This window comes from Serinus canaria, chromosome 3, assembly GCF_022539315.1.
Source record: "Serinus canaria isolate serCan28SL12 chromosome 3, serCan2020, whole genome shotgun sequence".
Classification (NCBI taxonomy): Eukaryota; Metazoa; Chordata; class Aves; order Passeriformes; family Fringillidae; genus Serinus; species Serinus canaria.
In genome coordinates this window covers 46,086,429-46,102,598 of record NC_066316.1, presented here as the reverse complement: position 1 = coordinate 46,102,598, position 16,170 = coordinate 46,086,429, and the positions used below count along the sequence as shown (strand labels likewise).

Below are 16,170 nucleotides of genomic sequence, written 5' to 3'. Positions count from 1 at the left end.
CATCAAAAGACATAGTCTGATGAACCCAGCCCCAAATAGAGAAAGAGCTCTTAATTTTCTTCTATTTATTTTTTTTGGAATAGTAATGACTTACACTAAGAACTGCTTAGTCTTCAAGGGCTTCCATAGACAGCTCCTTGTTTGGAGTTTTAAGGACAGTAAAATATGACTCACAGATTGACTGAAAGCCTGGCTTTAGTTTACATCTGGTTTAGGTTTAGGAATCTGCATGCAGCATAGCTGCAGCAATTAACCCTTTCAGTGATAACAGAACAAACAGAATTTGTGCATGTACAGTTGTTAATGAGCAGGCAAATATAAAAATTTAATTTGGTTAAAATAATTTCTGTTTCTGTAAAGGTAAGGGGTAGAGATAACTGGAGGACTGACCCAAACCACTACTGTTGCTATATTATTTTGCTATTAATTACCTTGAGTGATTTGGCATTATTTTATAAAAGACTGAAGGAATTTTTTCACCAGAATATGGATCTATGGATCATAGAAGAAAAATAAAGGATCTGTTTCTTAATTGGGAAATATCTTCATTCACATTTGTAGAGAACTATGTGAACTATTAACAGAGAACGACAAAACCACAAACATTTCAAATTCTGAATGTTTTTGATGATGCAAAGAATTCAAACTCCAAAGAGTACAATTTTTTCTCATTTCAATTCTCTCTACTCCAGCTCTGCCTTCTCTTGAAACTTGAAATACTAGTGTAAAAGCACATTAAAAAATATTTTTGGGAAATCTCTTAAGGTATTTCTTATTTCACCAAACTTTAGTTCTTTAAAAGAAAGATCACCATATTAGGCTCAAGGCCTTTCCTTAACTGGAAAATCTATCAATCCTTAGATTGTCCCTCTCCTCCTTTAGGAGAGGATGGCCAAATTTAGAAGAGCAATCCCTTCCCTTTCTTCCACCTGAAGTGGGGTTCTAAACAGATTAATGCTGCTCAAGTTTGTTAATTCAAGTTGCAATTAATACCACTCTCCTGATCAAGAAGTGACATTGAAATGTTGCTAGAGTCTTCGATCCATAATCAGAACTATGATGGAATACATCTTGAGAATATGAAAAGATACCAGGATACATGTGTGTGTGTGAGAGAGAGGGGCAAATAGAATGACGCAATTTTTTTAAAAATTTTTTTTTTTTAAATTTTTTTCTAGTCATTCCTCTGAGGCAAGAGGAATGACTAGAAAGACTATTGCTGCCCAAACACCCTCAATTGCACATTGACACCATCCAAAATACAACCTTTGAAAGCCTTTTTATTGCACAAGATGGTACTTCCAATGCTCTTATTCACACAGAAGGTGTTTAACACAAGAGCTCATAACAGCTCTACAACTAGCAGGTCCAAACTGAAAAGGTAACTTCAGGTGACTATAAGAAGCACTGAAAAAAATAGGGAACATGTATTTTTCTGAGATAGTCCAGGGCTTTTCTTGGAACATACTTTTAAAATACAAAGTGTTTTGCAAATGCTTAACACTTTATAAACATTCTCAGTCACATTTATTCCAAATCAGGGAGATGTACTGGGCCACACTGCCTAGCTTCTTTTGGATGGAAAATTTTCAATGAGTTGTAAACACTCAGAATAGGAAAAGAAAGCATCACGACAAAAATAATGTTCAATTATGATAATTATTGCTTGTAGTCAGTTTCTAATCAAATATATTAAATATGACATTATGACATATAAACAAATACTGAATTCAATTCAATTTCATAGCAATCTGCTTTTCATTGTACTATTAATCTCTTCTTCTTGTCAGATTTACTTTTGGCCTGACATTGTTTCTAATTCCCTTTTAGCTGAGCTTCAGTGAAAGTTTTGCAATAAGTGACAAGTGATGAATTAGTTTCTGATTAGCAAGAATAAACTTAATGTTGTAAGGCTAGAATGCTAATGTGTAGCCAAAGAATATCTTCTAAACATTTTTAACTTGCCATAATTCTATAACTCTCAATGCCATTCTAGTGTTCTAGTTCTTTCCTAAACCAAATACATCTGGAAGAATTTCATCCACATCCATTGTGGATTTGGGCCATAAATCCAACATTTTCCTAAACCAAAATTTTACCTTAAGAGAGTGTGAGAGTAAAGAGGGTTAGAATCTTGATTGATTTCATACATGTTTTCCACATCTTTCTGCTCTACCTGGAGCACTCTGAAGTGTCTAGAAAGACATACTGATACTAATAGTTATTTAACAGAGGTCCTAATCAGTGAGTGTCACACACTGCTCCTGTGACCCTGGATACCCAATTTTCTTTACATGGTGAGTTGATTTAAGTCATGTGGCAAGTGCTAAAGTTTCTTCTGTGGAATGACAAAGGAACAGAAGTCATTGCTTGGCACAACTGCATCAAGGAACATTGCTGACAGCCAGGAGAGATCAAAAGCAGATCAAGTTGCTTAACAAACTATTTGTCACTGAAGTCAAAAAGGCTAAAGTGGGAATCCTGGAGAGCTGTGAAATCTAGGAGCAACAGATGGAGCCAAACTCGCTTGATTTGTTAGTAAGAGGATCTACTTGTCTGGTCTTCTATCTTACAAAAAAAACCCTGGTATATAACTGTTATCCTTTGGATCTGTATTATTTAAAAACCCGAAATTTCTAACTTATTCATTGTGGAACAGGCAGATGGCATGCTTCTAAAACTCCTTGGGACTTGCAGTTTTTAATCTGAAATAAGTGAGGAGATTTTCTTTTCCAAAATTTTACAAACTGCCAAGGCATAGAGTTCATAAACACTTGAAAATGGACAATAGCCTTGAAAGTCAAAAGGAAGAAAGCATAGAAGTTTGAATGAGTCCTTTTTCTTTCTAAGCCGTCAGCATAATAACTCTAATACAAACATAAACCCAAACTCCAAACTGCAAAAGAACACCTTAACAAAATTATTTTACAGAATCATGAAGATTATTTATATCTGCATGTCCCTGTGTATACTACTGACATCTTTAGATGGAAAAACACAGCAGTACTAAAATGAACTGCTATTGTTACAGCTATTAAACTTTTTTTTAAATAATAACTGTTCTCTACTTTGTGGGTATCCTGTCAAGTTTTTTTAAATTTTATGAAGGAATCTTTCTGGAATGAAATTTACCTTTGAATAATGATCATGGAAAGTTTTCTAAGGCAGCAGTAGAATATCTGCAGAAGTCCTTTTTTCCTGGGTGAATCAATACCTCCTTCACACATTGTAATAAGCACGATCTCACTGCATGGTTTTCAGCGTATTTGAAACTAACATCAAACTGTTGATACTGCCTGCATCAGTATTATCTACAAGTTTCAGTTTCTCAGTGACAAAGAACAAATCAAACACCCACCCTCACCAAACGGTGAAATCCACTCACAAAATCTGCCATCTAATTCCTGATCAATGTAAGTCCAAGGTTACAGTCCATATCACAGTATAAAATTCTAATGTATTCTGGGCACTTATTTTTCTGCCTCTAAAGTCAGTGTTTCCCAGGAATAATCAATACTCATTTGCTCACACTGACTTCAAAAGAATAAGTTCATATTTAGAATTTTGTCAGAATTTTCTCACCATCATACAACCCTCTTCCTATTTAAACATTTGATAAGGCCCTTACTTGCTCTAGTAATTCATAAGATTCCACAGGTTCATTAGTAAATCTGGTAGTGTACTTACAGTAAATAAAGAGAGAAATAACCCCTTTGAAGTAATTTTACACATTCTGTTAAAACTTTTACTCTATTTAGAAATTATTGTCATTGACACAGGCTCACTATCTCACTGAATCATCAAAATCATCAAAACAACTAAGCTATCAGAATACACAGAATTTTTAGTGTATTACTAAATTTTACTACTACTGCTCTTGTGGTCATGAAATCTTTTAACACAAATGGTTTTTAATTTATCTTGTCATTTTTCTTTGAAAAAGAAAGTCAACACAAAGCATTTTGCATATCTGGAGACTATTAAGAAGTCATCACTGATATTTCAGACTGGTGTTGAAACTGTCACTTCATATTCAGGATAGGATGAAGCTGCTGGTACTGTCCCCAGAAATGTTTGTACCAAATGCAGCAGGGAAAGAGTAATGGTGCTTGTAGTTATTCTTCAGTTCCATTAACTACAAAACAGACTGACAACAGAGTCTTGAGCCTAAGGGTTGGATTGGAAGCACAGAAAGAATTCAACTGCAATCTAAAGGCAGATTGAAGCGTGTAATTTCCATTTTTACAGAACCCCTGCTTTGATCACTGCACAGTGTGGATTTACTCCACAAGAGATTTATGTCTGTGTGCAAATTTCAACTTTGATGTGGAAATATTCAACCATTCATGTACAAAAACCCATTTTTGGTGAATTTTTGAGGAAATGTACATTTGTTTACATGTACCTGAACTTAAGTATCTTTTTGAAATAAGACATAAGTATTTTTCTTCTACATGTGCAAGCTTAGATGTCAGCTCTGAGATTATCTGGAAGTTGCAAGAAGTAGAGAAACAAGCTTTCATGACTGAATTCTGAGACTTTTGCCTCCTAGGTTGTTCAGGAGCAGTAAATGGATGATACTACTCGGTGTCAGCCTGAATGACTTTGATGCAACTTTAAATACTAAAAACACAAAATACTTTAAATACTCAAAATATTTAAAATAACTTTTTAAATATCCAAACAGAAAGTTTGATAGGCGCAAGAAGAGAAGGTCAGATATAATTTGGTAACCATGTTAAGTTTTTGTTGCAATAGAAAACCTCCCATTCTAGGTCATCCAGGGATTAATGGATTACCAAACCATTCCTAGGTCTCTAGAGGCATGGCATTTAAAAGCAGCAAGGCAACAGTAATATCACTCCTTGATTTGCATCTCTCCCTCAAAGGTTCATCACAGTAACATAACTGACCAGTTTAGCAGAGATTTTTTGCAATAATATTGAAAATCATGGATCATTTGTGCAAACTACTCTTCTTTAACAAATTCAGCATTTAGATCTCCATGTTAATAAGAAATATATGATAAATATTTCTCATTAAAGTCTAGCAAATCTATCTTAAGCTTGCTGAATTCACTTAAAGAAAATATTTCATAAGAGGAGAAAAAATACTTCCTTTGCATATTACTGTTCAGTAAAGTCCAGATATTTCAAGTGTCTTTAACAATGTAATACATATTCTTTTATCTGCTAGATAGTATTCAGACCTGGTTATAAACCTTCTTTTTTTAATCATGGACATGGTCCAACAATTTGCAGTGCTTTTAATGGTCAAAGATTTGAAATCAGCTTAAACAAAAGGAAAACTAAATTAGTTTTTTGGTTTGGTTTTGAAACAGAAGATTTAATCAAACCCTTTTGATGCCGTTTAATTTAAAAACCTCCTACAGGTTATCTACACAAAATTATGGATAATGGCATAAATGGTCATAGAGAAGCAAATTAAAGAAGCAAACTACTGATTGAGAAGTTAAAAATACACAACTATTCTTACAGTATCATCTAATTTCTCAAAATGATACAAGCAAGAATAAAAGAGATATAATAGTATCATAAAATTAGCATTTAATCTTCAGTACCTCGCAAATCTTTCTTCATTTTGCGGAGATCTTTTTGAAAATCATCAAACTTCAGTTGTGATGCCTGGAAGAGATCTTGTGGCTCTGGAAGAGGAAAGATGCATTGTTCTCTTCCAGCATCCTGACGAAAAAACAAATGAACAGTTACCTAGTGCTCATTACTTTTCTTCTATACTAAAATATATAACTGAAAGCCCAGAGAATATTTATACATATTTCTGCATCTCACCAGCAGAGGAGAAAATTTAGTAAGTAGGGCTGCTTAATCTTAATTTAACAGTATTAATTTTAATTTTCACTCACCTCATCAAAATTACGCAAATAATATGAGACAATGTATGATAGAAGATTTCTGCTGTTGTCCTGTATAGAAGAGGATAGAGTTTGCTGTTACTGAAACTCACAGAAAAAAAAAATCAGAAAAGATAATTCAGATAAATTAAATATTTCATGTATAAAAAATACATTGTTGGTTTGGTCCTGTCACTAAAAAAAACACAAACCAAAAATTGAAACATACAAAAAAACCCACCCAAACCAAAACCAAACCACACCCTGAAGTTCCATTTAATCATTAAATAAAATGAAGGAAGAGGAAACCCTAATGTAACACACTACTGATATTTTTAATTCTACCTGATTGCAAACAAACCCTTACGTTCTGAAATTTCCCAGGAAGGAAAAGAGAAATTGTTTCTGGGTTCCTTTATAAAAGTTCTTTTGCAACACTATAACTATAACCCAAGCAAAGTTAAATTAAACATAAAAAGATTTTTTTTTTAAAAAAATGGAATTTGGGGGGCTGAGGGGAGCGTTAGGGTTTGAAGGAGCTTTTTTAATTGCTTCCCCTCTGTAAGCTCTCTGATGAAACTTGAGCAAAAAATCTTCCTTTTGAAGAGGATTTCTGGCTGAATTAAATTTTCAGAAACATTTTTAGAAACATTTTCAGAAACATTTTCAGAAAAGGATTTTTTAAGAACTTTCCTGACTGATCAGTTGCAAATACACTGAAAATGTATCCTGCAACTAAAAGCCTAATAGCCACAATATTTCCTGCAAATTACATACTGAAGTCTTGAGTTACTAAACTTCCTCCTGATCAGAGCTCTAAAACTGGTGATGTCTTGGATCTAGAGTCAGTTTGAAGGTGCAGCTAGAGTAAGCTGCTCTGAGGTGTCATTCACACCACTGCTCCCTTGGTTTACCAAAGAAACCAGCATGCAAGAAGGAAATTCCTCCACCCATTTAAAAAAGCAAATGGCTGACATGCTCTCTCAACGCAGGGTTAAAGCTCTGCTCACACGACCTAATCCAACAGCTAAAAAAATGTGTATTTAGTGAGGGACTAAGAAGGGAAACCAACTCTTTTTTCTGCCATTTGCAGAATTGAATATCTTGACAGTGACTCGCCAGACAGATGTGGCAACAAATTTTAAGGTTCAAGAGTTATTGCGATAATCTGTCACATTCAGATAAGGTTTTTCAACAGCCATAGAAACTCTAAGAATATTGTTTCCTTGTAAACAAAAGCAGATATTTGAATGCAACCCCAAAGGGATTAACCAAAGACAACAAGTGCTGGTAAGACACAAATTACAGTTTAGCACCCAGCAAGAAAAAACACTACTTGTCATTCTCTTTAATGAGATGACTACACTAGACAAATTTTGAATCAAGAAGTCTCTTCTACATGCCCTTCATAAGCTTCACACCATTCACTCAGAAACAAAGTAATTTTCAGAGAATTTAACCTTCTCAGGCCTTTATGAAGTCTCATGTCAACTTACACTGCTCTTGACATCTTTCAGTTTTGGCAGGATATCAAGTCCAAACCCATCAGCCTGTCCTCGTGTCCTGTTTCCACCATTCATGTAATTTCCGAAGGCAAGAACCAAACTCAGAACCCGCATAACTCTTGATTCATTCTTCAATGTCTAAAATACAGAGAAAAAAAAAAAAAATCTGTTAATAGTCCCATTAATATTTATGGTTAATGAGCAGATTTGCTGATGTTGTGTTTAGAAATAATACTTGTACAAAGACTGAGATAAAGGAAGTTACCTTCTACTGCAACACACAGAAGTAGAACAATGTTAATATGGAATTTTATATGAATGGAGAATGTTATCTCCTAAATGGATACTTAGAAAAAATAACAGAAAATCTGTACAGTATTACCAGACATGACCTGTTAAGAAAAACAAAAAGTAATCCTTAACTGATACAGACGTTGTGAATGACATATTTAATTTCACAGAAAATTCATCAACAAGTTAATAAAACACTGAGATTGAACAACTAAAAACATTAAATATAGGTATTACATAGTAAAACATAAAACAATTAAAATGGTTTTAAGTTATTAAAATACTGATGAAACCCACACTTTAAAGCTATGTATTTCTTTTTCATGGGACTGCAAAATTCCAGTAATCTCTTCTGATTAGATACAACATTGCTATCTCTAGATATCAGAGATATTACTAAGTTGCACATTTCTCAACCAACACAAGTTTAGCTGAACTGACCTTCCTTTGAAAAAGAGTGATAATGGTGACTGTGAAGAGAGAAGATTTTGTTTTAACAAAAGGAGAAGGTGCACTGTTTTCCAGAGACTGATACACAGTGATGGCAAAAACATTATACAATTAGCAGCAAAAGCTAATCTTTCAAAATTCACTTTGATGTTAAAGTACAATCATAAAATGTACTGCTATCTTTCAGATTTTAAATATTTGAAATACCTAAGTAAATAAAGTACAAACTTTTGAAATATGACTCAAGCTTAGCAAGATTAAAAATCAGAAATTTGGCTCTATTTTTTCACAGAGCAAAACCTACCTCACACAGTTTCTGTAACAATTCAAGTTTGCGACGGATTGAACCAATGCTTTCTGAAAATGTGGATTGGAACAGGATGCAAAACACACGTTCTGAAAAGTTGGGAATCAGTGAGAGTTCATAGAGGAACCTGAAGAAGTGATTAAAAAACATTGAGTCACTGTCAGTAGGTACAGGCCTGGGGGGTGGGAGGGTTTATACATATTTTACTATAGCAGTGAAAGTTTTCTGAAGTGAGCAGCAAAACTGCTCTATCATAAGTATGTTCTTACTGTTCTGGCTTATCCAAAGACTTCGGGTTTTCTTTTTCCTTGGATGCCTTGCTATGCTTTTCTATTTTTTCTAGTTCATCTGATTGTGCTCTCTGAAATAAAGGAAAAAAAAAGACAAAAAATGGCTGTGACTAGTCAAACAACAGAGATAAATATTCCTTTGTAAGAAATCAAATTCATAGATTTTTCTTTTCTTTCTAGCATCTGCTTATGGTAAAACTATAGGAGTCCACAAAGTATAAGGTCCACAAAGTTCAACCAGAAATAGTTCTGCTAGAGAACAGAGTATCTTGCAAACAATAATATTGACTACCAGCAGTCTGCAAAGTATTGACTCATTCAATGATGCACTGAGACACTGAATTTCATTCCCAATTCCTCTTATTCGCTCATTTATGAAATGTTTGAATTGAAGGACTCAAGAGGAAAGTTGTATTTCTCTTCACAAATTTGTTGGGTTACATTTGAATGCCATTTGATCTTTAAATATGTATTTAAATAATACCATTTCTTAAATAAATGAAAACAGTTTTGTGTTGTTTAGTGCAATTTAAATTTTCTTTGGGATTTGAAAAAGCAACTTAGGAAAAACCCCATATTTATAATGGAACTATCGTACATATAATAAATTAGAACAACTGCATAATTCTTTGAAGTAAAATTAATTTCATTTTTATCTTAATAAGCAAAAAAAAGTACATATAAACTACCTAGCTTATTCAAGAACTCTATGGACTACTGTGAAGTCTCTTCTTCAATATTCCAGTCAATAGAAACTGAGCCTCACTGTTTTTTCAGTGCTCCAAGCTATGGTAAAACTTTTTTTCCAAACAGTTGTACTTTAAAATGGAATGGTATGGAAAGGAATAGAAGTGAAAATTTCTCCTTCTGACCCTTTTTCTGACAATCATATCAGTTTCCAAGAGAGATCCAAAACATTAACCTGCCCAAGAGTTAAACAAAAGTGTATCTACCTTTGAGTGTAATTTTTTCTTAAAGGAATATTCTTTAACTTTCTCTACCAGAGAACTTGAAGACAGCAGTGGAAAATTATATTCTAATCATCCAGACAATGGCAAAGTGTAAGATATGCTGCACCTGCATTCTCTCTTCAATGCTTTTTCAGGATTAGCAGAAGAGGGATAGAGCTGTTTCAAATCATTATGCCTGCTCCATGAGGAACGTGAAACCAGAAATTTGAGTTTGGACACTTTTTCTGAAATTGTTGAATATCTTCCGATGTGAAAAGGCTGAAAATACTGATGTGAAGTAGAAAGATGAAGAGATTGAAGAGTCATATAGCAAAAGCCCTTCAGAGTTTTCCTTAATACTTCAAGAAGCCTGGAAATAATGGAAAGTCACCTGTCTATGATGTCACATATTCTAGTATTTAGTCAGCATTTCTGTGGATGTTCTTCAAAGATCATCTCTAAAGTTGTCTGATCTTATATATTAAATACTTCAACAGATTGGAAATATTTCAAATATATTTTTTTCCCCGCAATAAACTTTGTTCTGGATACTAAGAGATTATATCTGTGGCAGTACCTGTACCAAAAATTAATAGAATAGCTGAGGTTTGAAGGGACCCCTGGAGACTGTCTAGGTGAACACTGACACAAAGCAGAGGCAGCTCAGGATGCTTGTTCAGCATCACATCCTGCCAGGTTTTGAATACTCCCAAGGATAGAGACCTGATGCCTTCTCTAGGCACCCTGTTCTAGTGTTTCAAATTCAGGAGGCCCACTATGTCTTGTCCCAGAGATGTTGGGCATCCCTGAGTGTAGATCAGCGCTCTATACTCCCCTCCCCTCAGTATTTATTTGTACATACTGGTAAGCTTCCTCTGAGTTCTCTTTTCCAGACTGAGCAAGCCCAGCTGTCTCTCAGCCCCTCCTTGTATAACACTTCTCCAAGTCTTTAACCATCAACATTGCTTTGTGCTAGCCTTGCTCCAATGTGTCACTGCCCCTTGCCCTGGAAAGGCCACACCTGTACCCAGCATCCTAAATGTGATCCCGCTAGTGCTGAGCAGGTCACTTCCCTTAACCTGTTTGGGCCTCCCTTTATCTGCTGGTTTATATGGCACCAGGCCTTTCTCAGTTAACAAGGGCTAGGCTGAGGCTTATTTACCAGTTTTTCATTTGAGAATACTGGCAGTGGCATATTCATAACACTTAGTTACGTGAATTCCCTACCCCAGTGTGAGGAAAGAAACTTTGGGATTCATCCTCCAAAGGCACTTTTCTGCATAAAGTCAAGGCAGACATAGGATCTGTGAATGCAATTAATGTAGCAATTATTTCTTGTATAATGCTATCCTGAGAAGAAGAATGTTTCCAAGACACTAGGATCAGAAAATTTAATCAATTTTTAATGCTATCTTAGAAGACTCTTCCAGAACCAGGATGAGGACTAGAAAAAGACAATGAACTGCAGAAGTATTAACTTAAATATTGCATGTGCTGTTGTGGAGAAAGCTTGGGTTTAGTTTTGTGTTAAAAATGCCTATGCAAATGGGACATGTCCACACTTAAACTAGAACACTCTTACCCAGGTGAGAGTTGAAAGAAAAGAAAGTTTCCATGTCTTCTCAAATCAGTAAGAACTCTCTTGGCAATAGTGGAAATCTACAGATAGAAGTTGGAAGGATGCCGAAAGAGGCAGCACTGTTCCAGTGGTCATGTCATCAGAGCCACAGAGGTCTGGGTGTGAAAATAACATGACTGTGTAGGAAGAGCTATTTCATTTATCCAACTTAAATTTTAAAAAGTTCATTTATTCAAGCTGTACTTGTAATTTTTTTTTAATTCAGTTTTTGTAAAAGTGAACAAGTTCTCATGCTAACAAATTAAATTAAGTTCCATTATTTCTGGCCAGTCTTTAAATTATCTTCTCCTCAGTTAAACTGAAGGAAAATCATTTGACATTTTTTTCATAACAGTTAAAGAGAAGTATTTTTGCATGGAGCATAAAACTAAATGATTATTTGCAAATATTTTAGAATAAATACTCAAGAGTTCTCTCTCTCTCCTGGCCTTCTACCCAGACTGAAATATTAGAGGGCTTATCACAGCAATCTATCACATACATGCATGTTCAAGCTCTTGATGTTTCTCCACCAAATCCCACGGGCAAAGGTTAGGATGACTCCCTATTCCTTATTTAAGCCATTATTCTCAGGTTGTGTATGCAAAGAAGTAACAACTGTCAAAGATACAAAGGCTAAGCATGATCCACTCATCTGCCAGCCAGAGCAAAACTCAAGAGAGAAAGTTTACACCCTTCATTAAAATCATGAAGCTAAAGTATACAGTCCAAGCTCAGAATCAAACCTGAATTTCAAGTCACTAATTATGGCTCAGTTATTCAGAATTTTGATCAATAGTACTTCAAATTCTGACAGAAAAGGAATACTGTGTATTGCACAGGTATTATCAAAGAGCATTTCTCAGAATTTTACCAGCTTTCTTTATTGTTAATGCCTATTTTTTCTCCAGTTTATAGATGGATAATTTTTAAAAAAGCTTTTATATTGCCTTCCAAATATGTGTCAAGAGAGAACACATTCAATAAATACTTCTCATAAAAGTCATTAACCTGATTGCATTAGCATCTCTTTGAATGCTACTGCTCTTTCCTCGAATTTTTGCTAGATATAGATGTATGTAGCACCAAAAGTGGAAAAATAATATAATGTACTAAAATTTGATATTAATAATATCTAAAATCAGACAGCATAAATCTGAATTAAAATACTTCAAAAATATTCTACTTCAGTTTATTTCTTTTCACATTTTCTTTCAGAGTATGAATTTTTCCTATTTGCTCTTACCAAAGTTCATAAGGGCCCTTCTTCCATCTCACAACATAAATTTTATACATTTCCTGGTTAGCTTTTTCTTTCCTTACAACAGAACCCTAGCTCTGAGTTTAGATCAGTTTAAATGTATGGAATTTTCTTTTTTTGCAAACTTGACTTTAAAAGTTTGTGTTATATATTTCAAAAACATTGAGTGAGTTGTCTAAGGAATTTTGTCAAGAGCAGATGAAATGAGGATATACAGAGATACCCTGGTTAATAATAAATACCATATTGTTTTCAAGCTGAATCATCAGAACTCAAGTACGATTTGGCTTTGCCAAAAAAAAAAAAAAAAGACATCACATTGTAATTGCTAGTTTAAAATAAGGAAAAAAAAAATCACAAATAATTGAGGAGAAAGTTTGACTCTGAATGTCAGAGAAGTGTGACTTCAGACTTGTGGATACACTTTCTCTCCTGCGAAGGCATTTTGAGGTTTTTCATAGCATTGACTTAAGTCTTTTAAAGATAAAGACAGTGTGGTCAATTTAATGGGAGTCTAATTATGAAAATATGCATGTTTCTTTTGTGATGTAAAAAGGCCAATTCCATAGATGAAAGATGATAAATTATTCAACAGCATTTTTAATCCACTTTAACAGCTCTAATAGCATTTTAATCCACTTTTATACAACTGTTTTCATGACATAGCAAAGATGCAAGTAGAAGCAGACATACCTTGTTTCAGTGATGCTTAAGCTACAGCCCCAGCTGCTAAGAGGCAATCTGTTTTCAAAGCAAACATTCACTGATTTGCCAGTTGCTACATTTCTCATCACAACCAATATGTCCTAACACCGTACAGCAACTTGAATTAATTTTACCTGCCTTTTCTCACTCTAATTATAGCTATCACCTGATTGCTTTGTTATTAGAGAATTTGGAAAAGCACATTTACATGCAGTTTCATCTGCAAAGATTCTCCTATTAAAATTGTCTAGATATTAATTCATAACTAATTATCAACATGTATTTAAACAATTCTTCACAAAGCAAGCTACACAACCACACCTAAGAGCTATTTGACTGTACAATACAATGCTGCACTAACACAGTCTTTCTCACTTAATACAATTCAACTTAATAATATTAAATAAATTATTGAGGGCTTGGGTCTTTGGTGGATGTGGGCTTCTTAGTTTATAAAAAGTCACTAGGATATATACAATATCTTTGTGGTTTAACAGGAGTTTAATTCCTCAGTAAACAGGAATTGAACCCTCGGGACTGTGGTTTTTGAAATTAGGGTGTGTTTAGGTTTGGAGACTGCCCAAATTTCATTCACATTTAAGAAGAGAAAGCACTATGCCAGACACATGCAATCAGAAAAAATGATTACATTCTGAAGGAAGACTAAAACAAATGCTCCCATATGTTCCATACAGATCAAATAGAAAGACTGAGGACTAGTACAGTGGTATTTCAACATTCAGAAAAAAAAAAAAAAAAAAAAAAAAAAAATCTCAATCCAATAAAAAAACCCTAAGAACTAAAAATTAAGTTAATGGCTAAGAAGTAAATGCTGCAAAGTTATTCCCACTTACAACACAGGATGAGATTGAGAAATAAGGGAGGAATCAAACATGCCAGGCTCTCTGGTACCACCCATTACTTACAACAGTTATTGAACAATATTGTTATAATTAGTGAAGCTAGCAAGGGAAGAAAATGCAAGGTCTGAAGTGTTTTGACAAAAGGCTGAAAGGAAAAACAAAAGTCAACTAAAAAGAAAGCCTCTTTCAAGACCGAGTTTGATCAAAAAGAAGATTCAGGATTAAAATTCAGGTCCCCTTATAAAATCCTATCCAAGTAAACTTAGGGATTTTCTTGTAATGTGTTCGGTTTTTGGTTGTGGTTTTGGGTTTTTTTCTGTTTTCTACCCAGGCAAATATAATAAAGTTGGACTGGTCTGTTTTCTATTCAAAGCAAAGAAATATATTAGACATATGAAAATTTGAGTCTTTCCTGAGATTTACACATGGTATTTTCCTTAATCAGGACATTTCCTAGACATTTTCTGTAATAAGTGAAAGCAATTACAAAATGGACACAATGACATTTGGTTATTTCAATGAACTGCAAATTTGCAAATAATCCATTATATTCAGATTCTAAGAATATTAGAGATGATTAAGTAAACTTTTGAAAAGTTTTAGTACATTATCAACATAAAAGGAATATATTTTCAAACCAAGGTAAAAAAAAAAAAACTTGTTCACAATAAGAAAGAGAAGTATGCAAAAACTGATTATGACTGGAGTGTCTATTCCATACTTCCTAAAAGAAAATCTTTCACATTCACACACATGTAACTTATAAAATTAATTCAAATTTTTTGCATGCTAAAAACTGCATGGCATGCAATATATATGTACTGTGTAAGGAAGTAGATTTAAAGTAATTTAAAATAAAATACCATAGGCCAAAACAAAAATGTTGGGGAGCAAAGAAGCAAAGTGTTCATATAGATTGGCAATGTTGTTAGAATAGGTTTTTCTTTTGACCATTATCTTTCTGAGCAGTGTTGGTTAACCTAGTTCTTCAGGGATGAATAGTAAAATTCCTTTCTAGCTCTTGTCAGACTTTTGTTTTTTTCTGTTTTGTTTAGCTCCTCAGTTTTTCTGTAAAGTTGACTAGAGATTATGATCTCTCTTTTTGCACCTCAAAGTAGATTATTTAGAGGGACTTCATAAACCACCAAATCATTCCAAAGCAGGTGACTAAAAGCTAAATCTAAAAACCAAATTTCTGAAAGGTTTAAAATTAATCAACATTATCAAAACTACACAAGGGAAGTTAAGGATCTAGTACAAGAACATATACTGGCCTTCAATGCTGTTCTGTGGCTCACAGCTTTACATCTCATATTTCCAAGTTCTTTGGAGGGCAAAGAGAAAGCCTCCTCACTCTTTCAAGAGATGCCTAGCCAGACCTCCACATATCCAGGCACTGCACTCACAGGCAGGGGCAACGTTCACTGGCCTCAGCTGAAGGCAGAAACACTCTTCTAAGATACACCACTTAGAATTTTTTACGTGACAGGTTTTGTCAAGTTTTAGAACATGCTTGAGCATATTCTGAATCCCTGATTTTACATACCTAAAGGTTAAACCTCTCTGATTATTACTACCAGACATTTATGAAGCCCCTGGAAGTTTATACTACTTTTTATTACATTACCTTTGAGAAATTCTTTTTCTTTCAAAGAATTAAAACTATTTTGGAGCAATCCCTGAAGCCACAATAATTAAATGCTCCAGTTCCATAAAGAGAATGATTTCTGTTATCAAAAGTTTTTTTTTTAGTTTAGCGAAATTGTTAGAGTAGTGAAATTACAAAGTGAAGTCAAATGTGTGGAGCACAAGGTTTGGTACTATTGATCAAAGACTGCCACACCCAAGAAGCAAAAAAAAGGAGCAAAACTAATGCCTGTTTAGTCATTTAGAAGTTGATCATGTTACTTATGGAGAAATATATGCACTTCATAAAACACACAGTGACAATAAATGCAATTAAAATACTTGGTATTTTCACTGCTTTTAGGGAAAATAAAATCACTTCAAAATATTGTTGATGCCAAGTAAAAATACCTTCACATGGACACACAGTAT

General features: G+C 34.1%; 1 protein-coding gene across 2 annotated transcripts in view; it reads right to left on the bottom strand.

Annotated features, from left to right (window-relative positions):
* FMN2 (formin 2) overlaps positions 1-16,170 on the bottom strand; it is a 168,829-nt gene that overhangs the window by 53,862 nt on the left and 98,797 nt on the right. For both annotated transcript variants that reach the window (XM_018917089.3, XM_018917091.3), the window contains 5 exons: positions 8,695-8,786; positions 8,423-8,552; positions 7,369-7,515; positions 5,885-5,944; positions 5,582-5,702 (listed from right to left, as the gene is read on the bottom strand). In XM_018917089.3, the coding sequence (XP_018772634.3) occupies positions 5,582-5,702; positions 5,885-5,944; positions 7,369-7,515; positions 8,423-8,552; positions 8,695-8,786 (550 nt within the window). The remainder of the gene's footprint in view (positions 1-5,581; positions 5,703-5,884; positions 5,945-7,368; positions 7,516-8,422; positions 8,553-8,694; positions 8,787-16,170) is intronic.